Source organism: Apodemus sylvaticus, chromosome 7 (assembly GCF_947179515.1).
Source record: "Apodemus sylvaticus chromosome 7, mApoSyl1.1, whole genome shotgun sequence".
Classification (NCBI taxonomy): Eukaryota; Metazoa; Chordata; class Mammalia; order Rodentia; family Muridae; genus Apodemus; species Apodemus sylvaticus.
The window spans coordinates 4773601-4792816 of record NC_067478.1 but is presented as its reverse complement, the minus strand read 5'-3'; the positions used below and the strand labels follow the sequence as shown (position 1 = coordinate 4792816).

General features: G+C 52.4%; 2 protein-coding genes across 6 annotated transcripts in view; both read left to right on the top strand.

Moving 5' to 3' along the window:
* Positions 1-1028: 1028 nt before the first annotated feature.
* On the top strand, positions 1029-9740 carry LOC127688409 (3-ketoacyl-CoA thiolase B, peroxisomal). Its single transcript, XM_052187000.1, has 12 exons — positions 1029-1311; positions 1451-1544; positions 2412-2469; positions 3699-3778; positions 4017-4059; positions 6044-6142; positions 7161-7241; positions 7998-8188; positions 8335-8514; positions 8795-8850; positions 8960-9105; positions 9419-9740. Exons 1-12 carry the CDS (start codon positions 1141-1143, stop codon positions 9492-9494), a joined length of 1275 nt encoding a protein of 424 aa, XP_052042960.1. The 5' UTR covers positions 1029-1140; the 3' UTR covers positions 9495-9740.
* Positions 9741-16140: 6400 nt separating this feature from the next.
* The window catches only part of Xylb (xylulokinase), a 38629-nt gene continuing 35553 nt past the window's right edge, over positions 16141-19216 (top strand). For 4 of the 5 annotated variants that reach the window (XR_007978693.1, XR_007978694.1, XM_052186997.1 and 1 more), the window contains exons 1-2: positions 16141-16324; positions 17359-17441. Coding sequence is in view for 2 of the 5 variants with exons in the window: in XM_052186997.1 (XP_052042957.1) it covers positions 16223-16324; positions 17359-17441 (185 nt within the window). In the remaining 3 variants the exon portion in view is untranslated. Of the gene's footprint in view, positions 16325-17358; positions 17442-19216 lie in introns of those variants that run through there. The other variant, XM_052186999.1, reaches the window with a different exon arrangement.

Here is a 19216-nt window from a genome sequence, read left to right as displayed (position 1 = left end):
TCCATGCAGTAATTTATATTCTAGTAATAGGGAGGGAAAGGCAGACTGGCTTCGGAAGTAGTAACCTGAAGGCTCAGTCTACCTTTAGCCATCTGATGTCACTTGTGACTATGCTTTTTAAAGGGGGAAGTACACCACCTTACCCGTAAATTGGCATTTAGGGCATCCTGTTCTTTATTATCAAGACAAACAGCACTACCTTCCGGGGATCTGCAAAAAACTCGCGGACCTATATCACCTTACTCTTTAACGTCGGGTCTAGACCCAAAGAAGATGGTTTTCATTAATTCACTTGGTTAATCTTCACTGTCAATCTCCAATACTGGGTCTCCACGCCTCCCCCTCGCCCCCTCCCCCGGGTTTAGTAGATATCCTAGGGGAATGTGGGCACGAATGGCATTATTCCAAACAGACGTAGAAGAGACAAGTGGGGCATGCTACAGTTAGAACCTGCCTGCCATTCAGCTCCTTAGTAAAATCTGCTCTTCACACCAGGCGGGAACCCAAAATTACTTTGTTTTCTGAGACGGTTTCTTTGACAGCCCAACCCGGTTGGGGCTGAACTAGGTGCCTCAACATTTTCTAGGTCCTCGGTTCTGGGTTTTGGGACCCGGGGCTGAGCACAGCAAATTCTGAGTGTCTTCCCTGGCTAGCCCAGCAAAGGGAGAAGCCCAGGCCGGGCTCCGCCTTCCACGCTGCTGAGAGCTGAGCTCAAGGGGAGGGACTCCCTTGGCTGAGTTCATCTTAGGAAACCAGAAGTTTGAAGAGCCTCCTTTCCGCATGTCTACAAAGGTTGTGCAAACTTCAAGTTACCAGTCTGCCTTTCTCGGGGAGGATTAAGAGTGCGCATTATGATTGGCTTCCGCAGGATTGGCGGGCGGGGCTTTGAATGGAAAGAGAGTCTTAAGACCGGCATTGGGCGGGGCTCAGGAGACTCCCCTTAATCTAATTGGTTGTTCTTGGAAGTAGGCGGGCCCTCTAAAGATTCCACCCTACCACCAGCATTATTATTCTACTCGGGTTGTGATTCATTTTCCGGCCTCGCGGTAGAGGGCTGTCCTGCGCCTGCGCCTGCCATCGTTTCTGTTTGTAAAGGTCTGCACCCAGAGCCTGAGCGAGTCGGTGGGTCCCACCTCCGCGATGCATCGGCTGCAGGTAGTGCTGGGCCACCTGGCCGGCCGGCCCGAGTCGAGCTCCGCGCTGCAAGCTGAGCCCTGCTCCGCTGGCTTCCCGCAGGCCTCGGCCTCCGACGTGGTGGTGGTGCACGGACGGCGCACCCCCATCGGCCGCGGTGGCCGCGGCGGCTTCAAGGTGAGGCCCCTCGGGCAGGCGAGGGGAGTAGAAAGCTAACTGCGCGAGTGGGATCCTGCCCTTGGGGGTCCAGTGACCCCAGAGTCCCAGGGTGGGGAAGCGGGAGCTGGGCTCACCACTGCTGCGCCTCTCCCTGCAGGACACTACCCCGGACGAGCTTCTGTCGGCCGTGTTGACCGCAGTTCTCCAGGACGTGAAACTAAAGCCTGAGCAGCTAGGAGACATCTCCGTGGGTGAGCTCCCCGCGGGTCCTGCACCGGCCCTTCCCCGCCCTCCTCCCCAAAGCCTCTTTCTCACCTAGAACCTGGGTTTCACTGAGCAAGATTACAGACTCCACCGATTTAAGTGGGATGGACCAAGGACCCTTTTACAGGGTTCGCCTAAGATCATCGGAAAATACAGATATCTACATTACGATACATAACAGTAGCGGAATTACAGTTCTGAAGTAGCAATGAAAAATAATTTTATGGTTAGGGGGGGTCATCACAGCATGAGGAACTGTATTAAAGGATCTCAGCATTATGATAGTTGAGAACCATTACTCTAAAGCCCAGATGTTCTGGAGACTCCAGGAGGTGGGAAAACCCTACATGGACACCTTCATCCCACCCTGCCCGAACCCCTGCTCTTTCCCTGAACTAGAATAGGGACACGTAGCGTAGGACACGGTTTTGTCCTGAGGTGCCAGCCTGCCCTTCCTCCCTGCAGCGACGCAGGGCTTGGAGGAGGACACTTGTGGAGGTGAGCAGTCACAGACTCTCACTTCCCACTCTCACAGCCCCGCTTCCCACAGCTTTCTGGCTTTGCAGTGTCTCTTACCCTAGTCTCTCCTGTTACCAGGCAGGCAGGCAGGCCCCTGCCAAGCCTGTGATTTAGAGGAGCATGCCTCAGCCCTCCAGTACCGGGCTGGTAAATGACAAGCTGTTGGGTAGCTGGCTCCCTATTTTCCAGACTCCGAACTTGTATAGCTTCACATGAGCCTGAGAAAATCCTAAAGTGATCTGGAAGAAAGATCCGGAATGTCTCCTCTCTGGATCCACAGCTGAGCCTGAGTTTGCAGAACACTGCTTGGTACTGAATAAGGTTTCTATCTACAGGCAACGTCCTTCAGCCGGGAGCTGGGGCTCTCATGGCTCGCATCGCCCAGTTTCTGAGGTAACCCTTCTACCTCCGGTGGGGGTTCTACCACCACTAACTAGTCTGTAAGTAACAGGTTATCAGATTGGACAATAGATTTCAAGTCAGCCAGAATCCTTGGACCCAACATTTCTCCTGCTTTGAAGGGTGTGTTACCTGGCACAGAACCAGGATACCCAGGGCTTTGGAACTGGAGCAAAGGTGACCAGATGTTTCCCAAAGCCATCCTGTTGTTTACTGTTCGAAAGCACGGACTCAGTCCTCACGTCACATGAGCACTTGATCAGGGCCTTTAGTTCATTTCCTTCTCGAGCAACCTGAGAGCCCCAGTTATCAGAACTGGGCTACACTCAGTCAGTTATCAGAAGCTTGAGGGTAGGGGTGGGGAGCAAAACGTAGAGTAGCTGGGGTGGGGGGGGAGCGGGGTCCCTGGTCATCTTGGCCCTCTGGGTGGGGAAGCAGTAGTTCAGGTACTTCCACGTGCAGATCGAAGACCCTTAGTCCTTCCTACCACGTGGTGAGAAATAATAGCAACAGTGCCCAGAGTCAGAGCAGGGGAACCTTCTGTCTAGAAACATGGAAAGGGCCAGACTTAGCCTCCCGTTCACCTCTCACCTGCCTCTTCATTTTGACTTTCCCTTCTTCTGCTAGCCTGGCCGCCCCCGTACACTCACTCTAACCATTCCGTCCCAATAGAGCTCTCTCCCTCCCTCCTCACCTAGCTCTGGCCAGTCACTGCGCAGACACCTCTGAAGACTGGCTCTCAAGATGAGTGGCCTTCTTGTCCACTAGGTCGCTATGCGCCTCCCTGCCACTACAGACACTTGCAACCGAGTGTGTGCAAACACGAGCCCTGCTACCTTGAGATTGGAAGCTCAGGCAGGGGAATTTGTTTGGGCCACTGGTGTTCTTCCTCTCCTTCAGAAGTTTTGGCAAAGAAAAATAGACATCACTCTTGCCCAGAAGGAGACTGGCCACCAGCCCAAGAGCTAGGTCTCATGGGCAAGGCTTCCAACCATCTCCTCAGGTGCAAGTGGCTGTAGCTACAGGGTTTGCCTGGTAGTTGACATCTTTGCATATATCTACCCTAGCATGGGCAAGGCCAGCTGTTACCCTCTGGTTTGTACACTGCTATGGGCCATAATGGGGCCCTGAAGCCTCATGGGCCCCGCTTTCCGTGAGACAGGGTCATGTCCAGGGCAGGCCGCACATCCAGCGCGCTGACTGCCATCTCCCTTCGGTTGCAGCGGCATCCCAGAGACTGTACCTTTGTCCACGGTCAACAGACAGTGTTCATCAGGACTGCAGGCCGTGGCCAACATTGCCGGTGAGTGGTGACTGCCGGGTGCCCATGAGTGTACCCTGACCTCGGTCCTTGACCCCCAGGGCCCTAGGCAGAAAGAGTGGAGGAGCACCCACGGACGTACCCCGAGCCTGTTTAGGTGCTCCAGGGTCTTCTCTGAGGCTTTGTTGAATGCACCCCGAGAACAGGGAGGGGACGGGCTGTGCAGCTCCAGGGCAGGCCCGCTCCGGCCAAGGATGGTCATGAAGTGCTTTTGTTGCAGGTGGCATCAGAAATGGGTCTTATGACATTGGCATGGCCTGTGGGTAAGACTGCCTTCCTGCTGGACCTTATTAACCAACGCAACAATCAAACTAATTTTTCTCTCCTCAGTTTTGAGGGGCCGTGATTCCAGGACTCTCCCTGCCCACTGAGACAGCTGAATAGGCTGGCCTTCCAGAAACATGTCTAGGAGTGGCCCAGGCACTGGGCTGCTCAGGAATGGGCCAGTCTCAGCACAAGCAGGAAGGGGAACTGGTCTCTGAGGTACCCCGGGGAACTGCCAGGGTAGAACATGTAAGCAAGCCTGTTGAGAAAGCACCACACTTGAGAGTGCCCCCGGGACACTCGTGTGTTCTCTTTGCCTGTAGAGAGAGGAATATCTGTTTTGGTTCTCTGAACTCAGACACATACAGAGCAGGGCATAGTGGCTTATACCTGTCCATCCCAGCTAGTGAGGCAAGAGGGTCTTAGGTTGGGAGCCATCGTAAGCCAGGGAAAGCTTTTTAAACATACATACATACATACATACATACATACATACATGCAAACATACAGACAGACACATAGTATGTGAGTACACTGTAGCTGTCTTCAGACACACCAGATGAGGGCATCAGATCTCATTATAGATGGTTGTGAGCCACCATGTGGTTGCTGGGAATTGAACTCAGGACCTCAGGAAGAGCAGTCAGTGCTCTTAACCACTGAGCCATCTCTCCAGCCCCCCAAGGACAGCTTTTATTGTACAGCCTTGCCTCCTCAGCCATTCCCTGGCCACCAGCCTGGCACTCGGGTCCATCTGCATTCCGAGGGACAGACCCCTGGGTATCTGTTCACTGTCACCACCTAGACTGCATCCCTATCTCTAGGGTGCTAGAACCTAGACTTGAAATTGTCCAAAGCTGGAAAGACAGTTAAGGGAGGCCTTGGCAGGCTTCAGAGCTAGCGGTCAGTTCTGTAGAATGCTTTTGATAGGAAGCATTGCTGGCCTATGGTCAGGTCCTGGCTGCCTGTACCGGGTTGCCATGACCTGTGTGCTGGTAGGAAAACAGCCCAAGTCCACAGAGGAGGACCATGGTGACCAAGGGTCACAGCCAGCCTGGCCATTGCTGTTCATCCTGTGTGTCACAGTGAGGGCAGCAGATGTGGCTTAAGGGAAAGGGCTGGGATCCATGAGTTCCTCGGGATTCTAGACCCAGTCACTTCAGAATCCTCGTGTTGGGAACAAAGCAGGGGGATCTCTAGGCTGCCCACACCACGACCTGACCGTCCCCTAGCCGAGGGTTATCTCTGGGGCCAGACTGCCTCGTTGTGGTCCAGGCTGGACAACTGAGGACATTCCCCCACCACTCCGACCTCACTGTCCTCATCTCTATAAAGGGACACCTACTTCATCTCTGTGAAGGTTACGAGAGGATCAGCTGGCACCATGGGGTCTGTGTCGTGTGGTGACACTGTTTGAAGGGATCTCATGCTGTAAAAGACATGGAGCTGGTGCTGGAGGCAGAAAACACTTTTGGTTAAGGTCATCCGCTGTAGTGAAGCCTAACCCCCAACCCACACACCCTCTCCGAGCCCTGGATGCCAACTCCCTGACCTTCCTCCTTCCCTGTTCGTCAGGTCTCTCTTTGATTGACGTTAACTTTATGTTTGAAGGAAATTTCTCCTTACTCCCTTTGACTTTGATATTACTGAGAGCTTTGGTCTAGCTCTGGGCATTTGCCCTGTGCTGGGGGTAGGGTGGGGTGCGTACCAGAAGGCTATGCCTGGGAACTGCCAGTTTCCTGCATCAGCACTAGGAGTGTGTCTGGTAAAGTGCTAAGCTTGAGGGAGAGAGGCTCGACTGCCTCTTAACCTCCACCTGCCTCATGGGCCTTCTGCCCCTCTCAGGCATCCTAGAGAGCGTACCTCACTCCCCGGGGCTCCCTGGATCTTTATCCCCTAGAGCTTGCCACACAGCTGTCTGTCCCTGGGGTTTCCTATGAGAGCTGAGAGCTCACTCCTCCTCCTCCTCTTGCTCCTCCTCAGGGTGGAGTCCATGTCCCTGTCTGAGAGAGGGAACCCTGGGAATATTTCCTCCCGCCTGCTGGAGAACGAGAAAGCCAGAGACTGCCTGATTCCTATGGGGTGAGTGTCCCAGGCGGCTGTGCGTGTGTCCACTCACTGTTCTGCCTGGCCTTGACCAGACAGCAGGGTGTTTCCTTCCCGCTGGCAGTGCTTAGCTGTACTTAGCTTTGTCTTCTTCCTCTGGCTGTTGTGTGCTAGATAGGAACTGGGTATGAGATTGATGCTGCCCTTGACCTCGCTTTCCTGAGGCCTCCCGTCCCTGAAAACACACACACACACACTCACACACATACACACACACTCACATTCACACTCACATTCACACACACTCACACACACATACACACACACACTCACATACACACATACACTCACACACAGACTCACACTCATACACACTCACACACACACACACTCACTCACTCCTCCCTGACTCCACAAATTTCCAGATGTAGCTCATTCTACATTACTGTGTCTGAGGTGCTGTGTCTCAGGGGAGGCAGTGGAAGTAGTCCCTAAATCCTTGGGAGGGCTCAACTGTTGTGGACTCGGGGAGCTCAGATTCTTGTACTTGCAGGAGAGGACTCAGGCCTGTGAGATACGTTGTGGGAAGTCTGTTCCATCTCGCCAGTGCTTTAGTTCGGCAGCCATGTCTGTGAGCTCTCCTCAATGTGTCCAAGCACAAGGGATTCTGGGAGGCTGACCATATGAGACCCATAGCCTGGCCTGTCTCCACATCCTGTGTGTTTCCAAGGATAGTCTGGAAGCCACTGGAGAAACTGAGGCCAGATAGTGTCACCAGCATCCTTCTGCTCTTGAATCGTGGGCAGAGATGGCACACCCAGGGGACAGTTCCTTCTGTAGGCCCCACCTTCAGGCTGCTCTTCCATCTTTGAGGCGTGAGTCTTGAGCATCTGTGGACATGGGCTCTCAGGATTTATGATGAGCCAGGAGTCCCCGGGGCAGGGCTGGAAGCTCTGTCTCTGACATGGACGCCCATGGGTGCAAGCACAGTCCTTGAGCGTGGCCCCGGCCCTCAGGCCCGCAGACCCACGGCCCCTGCTTTCCTGTGCACTAGGATAACCTCGGAGAATGTGGCTGAGCGGTTTGGCATTTCAAGGCAGAAGCAGGATGCCTTCGCACTGGCCTCGCAGAGGAAGTGAGTGTGGAGGGATGGGCTGAGGGCGGGGCTGGAGAGGGAGTGGGTCAGGCAGAGTTTTGCCAAGGGACAGACTTCATATGTCTATCTGGAAGGTAACAGTGGCATCATGATGGGTTGGGCAGATTCACTGGCTTCCCAGATTGTGGAAGAGGCTGGGTCTGGGGAGGGGCCTGGGGCAAAGCTGAGCTGCCTTCAGAGAAGTACAAGGCCTGAGATCTCTGGGCAGGCGGGAAGTGCACGGGGTCTGCCCACGGCGCCTCCTCTAGCAGGGTTCTTAGCAGAGATGAGAGAAGCAGCTAGAATCTTGTTGTCCAGCCATTAGAAGAACTTAGAGTAACATCAGAAATGAGACACTGCCCCCTAAAAGGTGAAAGGAGAGGCCCGCCTCCCCAAAGCTGACCTCTGACCTCTGTATGCATGCTTTGCGGGATGGAGAGTGTATGCACACACATACACAAAGTTAATTTTAAAAGGATGGTAAGGAGGGCCAGCATCTTCAAACTTCCTCCTCCCTTTGAGGTGATCTAGCTGCACCCCGGGGCAGATGAAGGAGAGGCTCTTAATGTCCTCAGGTATTCATACCTACCAAAAGGTAGTAGTGTCCTTTGGAATTCCTTCCAGTCAGCTCCTCAAGGGCCAGGTATTTTCCGACTCAAACCCTGAAGTACAAGTTCTTCTGAGCTGACCAAGGCTAGGGACAGGCAGGAAGGGATACCAATCATGCCTATGTCTTACTGTCCATGGTGCTGGCAGGGCAGCAAGCGCCCAGAGCAGAGGATGCTTCCATGCTGAGATCGTGCCTGTGACAACCACTGTCCTCGATGACAAGGGTGACAAGAAAACCATCACCGTGTCTCAGGATGAGGGTGTCCGCCCCAGCACCACCATGGAGGGCCTGGCCAAACTGAAGCCAGCCTTCAAGGATGGAGGCTCTACCACGGCTGGTGAGCGTGGGCCAGGAATATGGCCAGTCGCGGTGGCCTGTCCCATCTGAGACCTGGAGCTGACCAGGGTCCCTGGGAAGGTGACGGCGGGGGGCTGGCTCTCCCCTGCTCGGCCTGATGCCTCTTCGTCCCATCCCTCCTCCTAGGAAACTCCAGTCAGGTGAGTGATGGAGCGGCTGCCATCCTGCTGGCCCGCAGGTCCAAGGCTGAGGAGCTGGGCCTCCCCATCCTTGGGGTCCTGAGGTCCTATGCAGTGGTCGGGGTCCCTCCTGACATCATGGGCATCGGACCTGCCTATGCCATCCCTGCGGCCTTGCAGAAAGCAGGTGAGCTGGCTCCTTCTCATCCTGTGCTTGGATTCTTCGTGACCTGTGTCTGGGACTGGGGAGTGCCGGCTTTGACCTTGTGGGTAGTCTAGAATGAAGGGGAGGCAGGCTAGCGCCCCATACTCAAGACCCACCTGACCCTACAGTCAGCTGGGACTTGCTCTCTTGTCCCTAAAAGACAACATCAGACTCCTGGGACCTATGCTTGGGATAGGGTCCTGGGGAAGTCCGAAGTCCTGCCCAATGGTTGTTGTCAGTTCTGTTCCATACCTCCCCACAGGGCTAACTGTGAACGACATAGACATTTTTGAGATCAATGAAGCCTTTGCCAGCCAGGTGAGCCTGGGTCTCAGCGTCGCCCGGGGCCCTGAGCTGCATGGTGGGATGAGAAGAGACAGAGGTGCAGGGTGGGCGGTGGCTCTACTGCTGCTCTGGCTTCTTCCAGGCCCTGTACTGTGTGGAGAAGCTGGGCATTCCCGCAGAGAAGGTGAACCCCCTGGGGGGTGCCATCGCCCTGGGCCACCCCCTGGGCTGCACTGGAGCAAGGCAGGTCGTTACACTGCTCAATGAGCTGAAGCGCCGAGGCAGAAGGTAAGGCTCTCCGTGGGGTGTCGTGGGGGTCGTTGGAGCTGGGGTGTCTATAGCTGGGGCTCGGGAGCTGAGCACACACACAGGTGTTCTGCACTGGGAATGGAGGGGTGACACCTGCCTTCCAGAAGCTTTGCTTCAAAAGCAGCCCAACGGAGTGTCTGCCACCTGGTGTGTGTCTGTCTGGGACTCAGTTCCCACAGATTCGCTCTGCTGGCTTTGACTCTGGCCATGAGCCCTTGTTGCTGCAGCTCTGCCTGGTGGGAGCATAGTTTGGCGTTTGCCTTCGTGAGCCAACACGGGTTCTTTTCCCCAGGGCTTATGGCGTGGTGTCCATGTGCATCGGGACTGGGATGGGGGCAGCCGCGGTCTTTGAATACCCTGGGAACTGAGGCCCTGGCTGCTGGAGGCACTACCCAGAGAGTCCTACAGGGGTGTCCAGAGAGGGACGCTACAGAAGCCATCTCCGTGGGACACTCAGTCACAGCACTTTAATTTAGAACATGGAATCGATGTCGGAACAGGAGGTGGGACTGCCCGTCACGTACCCCGAGCCATGCTGAAGTGAGCACAGGACAGCCAGGCTTCAAAGCCGTTTGTACCTCTGAGGGGTGATGTAGTAAATCCGTGCTGTCTCAGTTTGGTGCCTGTCATTTCCTTCGGGGGCAGCTTTTGCCTCCTGGATTCTGTGTATAAATGGTTAAGAACCAGGGTCTCTCCCGTGAGATCTAGCTGTGTGCAGGCTCTGGAGCTGTTCAGCCCCTAGTCACTGCCCCTGCTTTCCAGAGCTGGGCCATGTGGAATTCTTCGGCGGAAGGCTGAGGCTGGGGACTGGATATCACCGGGCATCATGTACAGGAGGCGTCCCATCCTGAGAGTCTGTTTCACACAGCTGTAGCCCAGCATACCTTCCACCACCTGGACTGGGTCTAGCCCACTGCTCCTGGGAAGAGGTGCTGGGCATAGCCTCCCACAGTCAGCCTCTGCCCCCTCCCTTCTGTGGAGCTGTCATGTGATCTTTTCCAAAGGAGATACAAATGACTCTTCCCCCAGATAGAGAGCCAACAACAGGCCAAAGTTCATTCCACTCAGATCCAGCTTAATGAACCAGAGTTTGTCTGGGTTTTCTTATATGGGGAGCTTATGTTTGGTCACAGCACTGAAGAAAATAGCCTTCTCCCCTCCTCAGAGATGGGTAAACAATTTCATGTCCTCAAGGGAAGGGTGCCACCTCATGAGCCCTCTCTACCCTCCATGGTGAAATATTAATGGACCCATCTTGTGTGGCTGTCTGGAACCACAGTTGCTGAATGTTCAGGAAACCAACAACCTGGAAGATGGGGGACCCCAGCTGGGCTCGGCCCTGGGCTCCTTAGAGCGGGGGACCATGGGGCAGGTTTCCTGATGCCGGCACCACAGCAGTCTCCTGAGCTCCCCTGGCCTCAGCTGCTCCCCAGGCTTCAGCTGTGGAGTCCTGCTAGCTTGCTTGGCCGTCGCCTCCAGTCTCTGGCATTTCCCCGGGTCTGTCCTTCAACACCCGTCGCCCAAGCCAGGCTCTGACTAACTTAGCTCCATGCTGGCCTGTGACCTTCCTGACAGTGAAGCTCACCCTGACGCTCCTTGGGCCTGGAGCCACGTGTCCCTCACAGCAGTTTTGGGGACACACTGTCCCCGCCCATCAGGCCATCCCCTGGATCCGTCCAAGCAGTTGCTCTTTAGTATACAAGGCACAGGTGTCCTCTTCAGTACTGAGGGGGCACGGTTGATGGACTACCCTCCAGCCCACCCTCTCAGGGCAAGCAGGCGTGGGAACAGAGCCCAGCCAGGAGCTGTGCTCCTCCCCGGCGGGTAGGGAAGCCTGCGTGGTGTGCTTACACACCCCAGGAGCTCCCTGGCTCCGCACCATCTTTCAGGCTGCTGCATGTCCACTCCAGCACAATCTGGGGTACCTGGAAGTGCTAGTAGGGCAACAGGTGGGGGACACAATGTCACCTCACGTTATTGGCGGCAAGTGGGCTGCTCCACCTGAAGCTGTCTGTCTCCCGCTGTTCTTGCAGCTACAGAAGGTACAGGAATTCCCTCCTTGGGGCAGTCTCCAGCTTGACTGGCCCAGCCGCCCAGCACGCAGCTCAGCAGCGCCCCCTTCTGGTGCATTTGCTTCCCACGCACATGCCCTATGGGCCTGAAGGCCCAGGCAGAAGCCAAGCCCTTCCCTGCCCTCGGGAATTTGGGAACCAGAGGAGACAAGAGTAAAACAACTGCCCTTTCACTGAGCATGACCTGGACTGAGGCTGTGTGCATGGGCTGAGGACATGCGGGCCCGGCCCGCTAGGGTCGGAAACGGGACATCCAAGGCAGCGTCTCCTTCCACAGGGCCTCTGGCTGCTGTGGGGAGCTGGGCTGTGGAACATGAGTTGGCTAAGAATAGCAGAGTGGACAGGAACTTGGGCTAAACAGGGTGGGGTTAGGCCAGAGCCAACACTGAGCTCCTCATCCTTGTGTGTTTCTCAAGTGCTGGGATTACCTGCTCCTGCCTCCATCCCTCCTGGAACCACTCCTCCTCCTCCTCATCATCATCATCATCGTGTTTTTCTGAGACAGGGTTTCTCTGGCTATCCTGGATCTTGCTTTGTAGATCAGGCTGGACTAGAACTCACAGAGTGCCATCCTGAGGGCTAGAATTAAAGGCATGTACCACCATGCCTGGCCAAACCACTAATTTTTTTTTCGAGACAGGGTTTGTTTCTCTGTGTAGTCCTGGCTGTCCTGGAACTCACTCTGTAGACCAGGCTGGCCTCAAACTCAGAAATCTGCCTGCCTCTGCCTCCCAAGTGCTGGGACTAAAGGTGCACGCCACCACTGCCCAACTCAACCATTAATTATTAAGAGGAAAGATCTAAGCCAGGCACAGTGGTTATATATAAACCCAACACTTGGAAAGTCAAGTGGAGGCAGGAGAGTTCATTCCCTGAAGGTCATTCTTGAGTGCATATGAATTTGAGGCAAGGCTGGGCTACGCGCATGCGCATTATTATTCATTAGCAGCCTGTTTGCTTTCTGATGACAGAAAGTGGGTAGACCCATATGTGAGAGGAGGTAAGGGGAACCGGGAGAAGTAGAGGGTAGGGACATGTCTTAGGGTTTCTTTCTTTCTTTCTTTCTTTCTTTCTGTCTGTCTGTCTGTCTTTCTGTCTTTCTTTCTTTTTCTTTGTTTTTTTGAGACAAGATTTTTCTGTGTAGCCCTGGCTGTCCTGGAACTCACTCTGTAGACCAGGCTGGCTTTGATCTCAGAAATCTGCCTGCCTCTGCCTCCCAAGTGCTAGGGTTAAAGGTGTGACACTGCCTGGTGTCAGGTGTTAGTCAGGGTTTCTTTTCTTTCTTTTTTTTTTTTAAAGATTTATTTATATATTATATGTGAGTACACTGTAGCTGTCTTCAGACACCCTGGAAGAGGAAGAGGGCATCAGATTTTGTTACAGATGGTTATGATTTCATTATGAATGGTTATGAGCCACCATGTGGTTGCTGGAATTTGAACTCAGAACCTTTGGAAGAGCAGTCAGTGCTCTTAACTACTGAGCCATCTCTCCAGCTCCTAGTCAGGATTTCTAGTCCTGTACAAACATGACCAAGAAGCAAGTTGGGGAGAAAAGGGTTTATTCAGCTTACACTTCCACAGTGCTGTTCATCACTAAAGGAAGTCAGGACTGGAACTCAAGCAGGTCAGGAAGCAGGAGCTGATGCAGAGGCCATGGAGGGATGTTTCTTACTGGCTTGCTTCCCCTGGCTTGCTCAACTTGCTCTCTTATAGAACCCAAGAGCACCAGCCCAGGGATGGCACCACCCACAATGAGCCCTCCCCACTTGATCACTAATTGAGAAAATGCCCCACAGCTGGATCTCATGGAGGCACTTCCACAACTGAAGCTTCTTTCTCTGTGATAACTCCAGCCTGTGTTAAGTTGACACACAAAACCAGCCAGTATAGGACATGTAATCAGGATCTAGTATAAGAAAAATTTATTTTCAATAGATTTTTTTATTTTCAATAAAAGGAAGAAAAAGATTCTATCTCATAAAGAGAACGATTTAAAAGTTCTAATGGGTCTGGAGAGATGGCTCGGGTTAAAGGCACATGTGGCTCTTCAGAGCATCTGATTCACTCCTACCAGGTGGCTTGCCACTGCCTGTCACTCCAGCCTCGTGAACCCCAGGGGCACCGCACTCACATACACGTAATTTTTAAAATGAATATTTCTTTTAAAGTTCCAACCTGATTCTAATCCCAGCACTTGGGAGGCTAAGGCAGGAAGATTGATCACTGTGAGCTTGGGGTCTACAGAACGCTAGGTGGCCGAAGAAGAGGACGGAGTGACGGCTCTGTGGGTGACAGTGGGTTATTTTCTTTTTCTTCTTCTTCTTCTTCTTCTTCTTCTTCTTCTTCTTCTTCTTCTTCTTCTTCTTCTTCTTCTTCTTCTTCTTCTTCTTCTTCTTCTCCTTCTCCTCCTCCTCCTCCTCCTTCTTCTCCTCTTCCTTCTTCTCCTCCTTCTCCTCCTCCTCCTCCTCCTCCTCCTTCTTCTTCTTTTTGGTTTTTATTCAAGACGGGGTTTCTCTGTGTAGCCCTGGCTATCCTGGAGCTCACTCTGTAGACCAGGTTGGCCTCGAACTCAGAAATCCGCACACACACAGCAGGCTCGTTCCCTTTAGGAAAGACAAGCTCCTTCCCCCCAGAGCTGCTGCTTGCACACAAGAGCCCATCCAGCATTTCCCCAGCTGCAAACATTAACTTGACTTTTTTTGTTTTTGTTTTTCAAGACAGGGTTTCTCTGTGTAGCTCTGGCTGTCCTAGAACTCAGAAATGCGCCTGCCTCTGCCTCCCAAGTGCTGGGATTACAGGCATGGGCCACCACTGCCCTGCTTGGCTCAGCTTTTTAAAAGCTTCAGTGTCAGCTGCCCTTTTAACAGTAGCTACTTACTTAACCGAAGGCAGGTCCACCCCCACACTCCAACTTGGACCAGGTATGTGGTGCTTGCCCCAATAGAAACAGTTGGTCAAAATGCCATCTTCCCTCAAGACAGCTTTCCACGGATCTAAAGACTAATTTTATTTCTTTTGAATCACAATAGACTGAACATTAGGAGCTAGAGAGATGACTCAGTGCTTAAGAGCACTGACTGCTCTTCCAGAGGTCCTGAGTTCAATTCCCAGCAACCAAGTGGTGACTCACAACCATCTGTAATGGAATCTGATGCCCTCTTCTGGTGTGGCTGAGGACAGCTACAGTGTACTCATATATAATAAATAATTTTTTTTAAAAAATAGACTGAATATAGATTTAATTTCCAATATACCCCCAAGATGAAATCTTCTGCATATAAACATATTATAAAATTACAGATACATAAAACAAGTTAGTTACTGAATCTGAATTATAATGGGCTTACCTAATTCGGTGCCTAATTTCTGGCGGTCTCTTCGTTTTGCTTTTTCTGTCACAGCACTGAGGATCTAGAGCCTTGTCCCTGCTCTGCGGCAGAGCTACTCTCCCAACCTGCATTTTATGTTCAGATGGACCACTAAACTGCTCAGGCTGGGCTTGAACTCACTACAGACGTGGGTACTGGGACTCAGACCCAGCTCTCCTGTAAGAGCAGTATGTGCTCTTAGCCGCGGCCCATCTCTCCAGCCCCTCTTCTGTACAGCCTTTCTCTCAGCCTTTATGCTTAATGTCTTCATTAAAATATCTTGAAGCCAGGCGTGGTGGCGCATGCCTGTAATCCCAGCACTTGGGAGGCAGAGGCAGGCGGATTTCTGAGTTTGAGGCCAGCCTGGTCTACAGAGTGAGTTCCAGGACAGCCAGGGCTACACAGAGGAACCCAGTCTTGAAAACAAACAAACAAACAAACAAACAAAAAACTTGAACCATACTGTTCTGGGGAGAGAGTGGGGGCGGGGAAGGGGGAGGGGAGGAGTATCAGAATCTTGTGAAGCAGAGCCTCCACACCTGAGCTCAGCCCAGGCTGTCTGCTGACCCATGGGTCACAATAACAGTGGCTTTGATGCGCAATCGCAGCACTTGGGAGAGTGAGGCTGGAGGATCAGGAATGCAAGGTCAGTCCCAGCTACACTGTAAGTTCAAGGCCAACCTGGGGTATGTGAGACCTTGTTTTATAACAGTTCATGTAGGGCCACACTTGGTGTTACGGGCCTTTAATCTCAGCTCCTGGGAGTTTCTGGTGGGAGGATTGTAAATTCAAGGCCAGTCTGGGCAAAAGGAATTTTTGAGCTTAGTCGAGACTGTCAAAACAAAAAATAAAAGAAGGAAGAGAGAGAGAGTTTATTATTCAAGACAGATCTTGCTATTCCAGGCTGGCCTCAAACTCAGGGCCCTCCAGCCTCACCCTTCCAAGTACTGGATTACAGTGTAAACTACGATCCCAAATTTAATTAAGATTTTAATTTTTATTTTACTTTTTAGTTGACTCTAGGGCACAGGTCAGACAAACGAAAATCTTTGGCCTCCATTTCCTTTTTTCTTCTTTTTCCTTTCATTTATATATGGGGGGGGGGGGCATCGTCTCACTGTGTAGCCTTGGCTGACCTAGAACTTGCTATATACACCCCACTCGACCTTCAGAAGCCCACCACACATTTTACTTTGAGACAAGGTGTCTCTATTATGTAGCTCTGGCCGTCCTGGAATTCTCTTAGGTAGACTAGACTGGCCTTGAACTCACAGAGATCCACCTGTCTCCGCCTCCTGAGTGCATGTAACTACAACTGGCTTTTTCCACCCCTGGGGCTCAACAATTTACCCAGGCTGGTCTTGAACTTGAGATCCTCCTATCACAGCCTTCCAAGTGCTGGGATTACCTTAGGTCGGCGCAGGGGGTGAAACTGGAGGGAAGCCACTGCACTGCAGGGTGGGTGACCTGCACCGATTGCGACCACTAGGAGCCCCAGCCAGACGCTGTCCCACTCGCGACCCTCCCGCAGGCGGCGCCAGAGTGCAAGTCCCGCCTCGTGACTCCAGTCCAGAGTCCTGCCGGGCGTGGCGAAAGGCGGGCCTGGCGTCTCTGGGCGACGGAGCGCGGCGACAGTCTCGCAGCCACAGGACACATGGACGCACGGACCCACAGACGGGCGGCGGGAACCCCCAGAACCATGGCGGAGCGCGCGGGCCGCCGTTGTTGCCTGGGCTGGGACTTCAGCACGCAGCAGGTACGCGAGGGTCGCGGGCAGCGAAGCAGGAGCCTGGCGATGCCCTGCCAGCGAGAGGCGTCCTCCCGGAAACCGCGGGTGCCTCCCCGCGGAACCCCGAGAACACCGAGCGGGGATGGTGGTGGGGGAAGTACCCCGAGGGGTCCACGCGAGTCCCGGTTGCAGATGGCTGGAATCCAAGACACTCAGCGAAAACAGCAGAGCCCACAGGCTGGCAGAGGTGTGCGCGCACGCATAGCCCAGATCCGGATCACCACTGAGCGTCTTTACTTTACTTTCATTTATTACTTTATTTTATATTTTGAGACAGAACTTTACTATGTAGCTTTGGCTGGCCTGGATTCACTGTGTAGACTAGGCTGGTCTTGAACTCACAGTGATCCCCTGTCCGTAGCCCCCTGAGTGCTGGGTTTAAAGGAGGGTGCCACCAGGCCACACACTTTTATTTTTTTTAAAAGTAAAATGGACATAGTTTGCAAATGGACTTTGCCTGTCCTCTGCCTCCGCCAACCCCCCTTTGGCTGGCACCGGCATGCCAGGGTCTGTGATTTCAGGACTGCAGGTCAGAGGTTGGTGTTCCCAGCGATAGCTGAATGAATTAACAATTTGTCTTCCAAGTAGGCTTGGGACGCCCGGAGGCGTTCAACACGGGCCCTTGAGGAATAACCACAGTAGCTGTGAGACCCGTCTCAGACGGATGAAGACAGTGGGTTCCTGTGGGGAACATCTCATAGTCACCTTGCCCTTAGGAAGTCATGTCTGGATTGACGGTAGTCATGTCTCTGAGGACAACCTCAGAGACGAGTCTCCTTGCCAGGTGCAGGAACATGGCCTCCACTGTCCTCATTTTTTAATATTTTTTCTTCTGCTTTTCCTTTTTTGAGCATGTATGCCATGAAATTTATGTTGCTATGGTTACAATGATGCCCATTAGCCTTTGTCTCAATGCTGAACCTTGACTGAACTTACAAGCCTCCTGGACAGAGGTAGAGGCTGAGAAAATCCTATGAACCGTTTTCATAAATGCCTTCCAGGTTAAAGTTGTTGCCGTTGATGCAGAGTTGAACGTCTTCTATGAGGACAGTGTGCATTTTGACAGAGACCTTCCGGAATTTGGGTATGTACCTGGTGAGCACGTGTGGGTGGGTGGTTTGAGAGCCTTCCTAAACCATTTGCATGCATCAGCTATAATGCTCTGACTTAACCCAGCTGCAAAAGTGCAAAAGAGGTCTACATAGACCTCTGAGCATCTATATTATTATTATTATTATTATTATTATTATTATATGTGTGTGTTTGCTTGCATGTATGTCTGTGCACCACATTCCTGCTTGGTGCCCAAAGAGGCCAGAAAAGGACATTAGATCCTCTGTAACTGGAATTACAAACAGCTGTGAGGCACCATAGCGTGCTGGAATTGAACCCACTTCACTCCGGAAGGGATGCCAGTGCTCTTTGTAACCGCTGAGCTATCTATCTCTGCAGCCCCTGAGAAGCTTTTCTTTACAGAGAGTGATTTCTCCCCTGTTCCTTCCCAGTTGAATTCATTCATTCACTCATAAATTTGAGATCTGTTTTGCGCCAGGCACAATTGTTAAGTTGTTCTTGGTTACCTTCTGTGACCAATGGAAGAATATCACCAAGCTGGGCTGCGGTGGCGCAAGCTTTTAATCTCAGCACTCAGCACTCAGCAATCCTAGCACTTGGGAGGCAGAGGCAGGTGGATCTCTGAGTTCAAGGATAGCCAGGGCTACACAGAGAAGCCCCGTCTCAAAAAAGAAAGTACCACAGACTGGAGATGTTATAAAGAAAACCGTCCGTGTCCGCTCGTGCTTCTTTCAGGCCAGGGTCCAGCGGTCACATCCACCGTCTGCTTTCTTTTTCTTAAACTACTTTTGGCACGTGGCAGGTGCACACACGTGTGCACCTGAATGTATTGTCTCTCGCCTAGTATCCCTGTTTGAAATAGGGTCTCATGTGCCTCACTGTGTAGCTGAAGATGACCTTAAATTCCCTTTTCTGTTTTTTTTTTTTGTTTGTTTGTTTTGTTTTTGTTTTTTGTTTTTTCAAGACAGGGTTTCTCTGTGTAGCCCTGGCTGTCCTGGAACTCACTCTGTAGACCAGGCTGGCCTCAAACTCAGAAATCCACCTGCCTCTGCCTCCCAAGTGCTAGGATTAAAGGTGTGTGCCACTAACGCCCGGGCGACCTTAAATTCCTAATCCTCCTTCACCCCTTACTTCCAAAAATTGGAGGTTACAGCTGTCACATATGGGGTTTTTGTTTGTTTGTATGTTTGTCTTGTTTTGTTTTTTGAGAAAAAGATTTCCTTTTTATAGGTTAGCCCCCAGTTGGTAGTCCTCCTGCCTCAGCCTCCGGAGCGTAGGGATGACAGGAGAGTGCCATCACATGTGACAGGGTATAGTACACACACCTCGGCCATCAGGAATGAGTTCCAGGCCAGCCTGAGCTACAACATAAGACCCTGGAGTGGAATTAAAAAGCAACCAGTTTTCAGTGCTGAGGTCTAACCTTGGCTTCTGGGCAAGGCTTTCTCTTCTAAGATGGTACCTTCTAGAAAAGGCTTCCCCAGGGCTGGAGAGACTACAGTGAAGAGCACTGACTGCTCTTCCAGAGGACCTGGGTTCAGTTCCCAACACCCACATGGTGGCTCACAACCATCCATGACTCCAATTCTACAGGTTCTGATGGCCTGTTCTGACCTCCAAGGGTACTGGGTACACCTGTGGTACACATACATACATAGAGGCAAAACACATATATAGATGAAATGAAAACAAAAAAATGAACTGTCCAGTTTGGTATGAAAAGACTCCACGCCTTTTTCTTACATTGTTCCCTGCTTAGTACGCAACTTCTGCTTGGCACCCAAG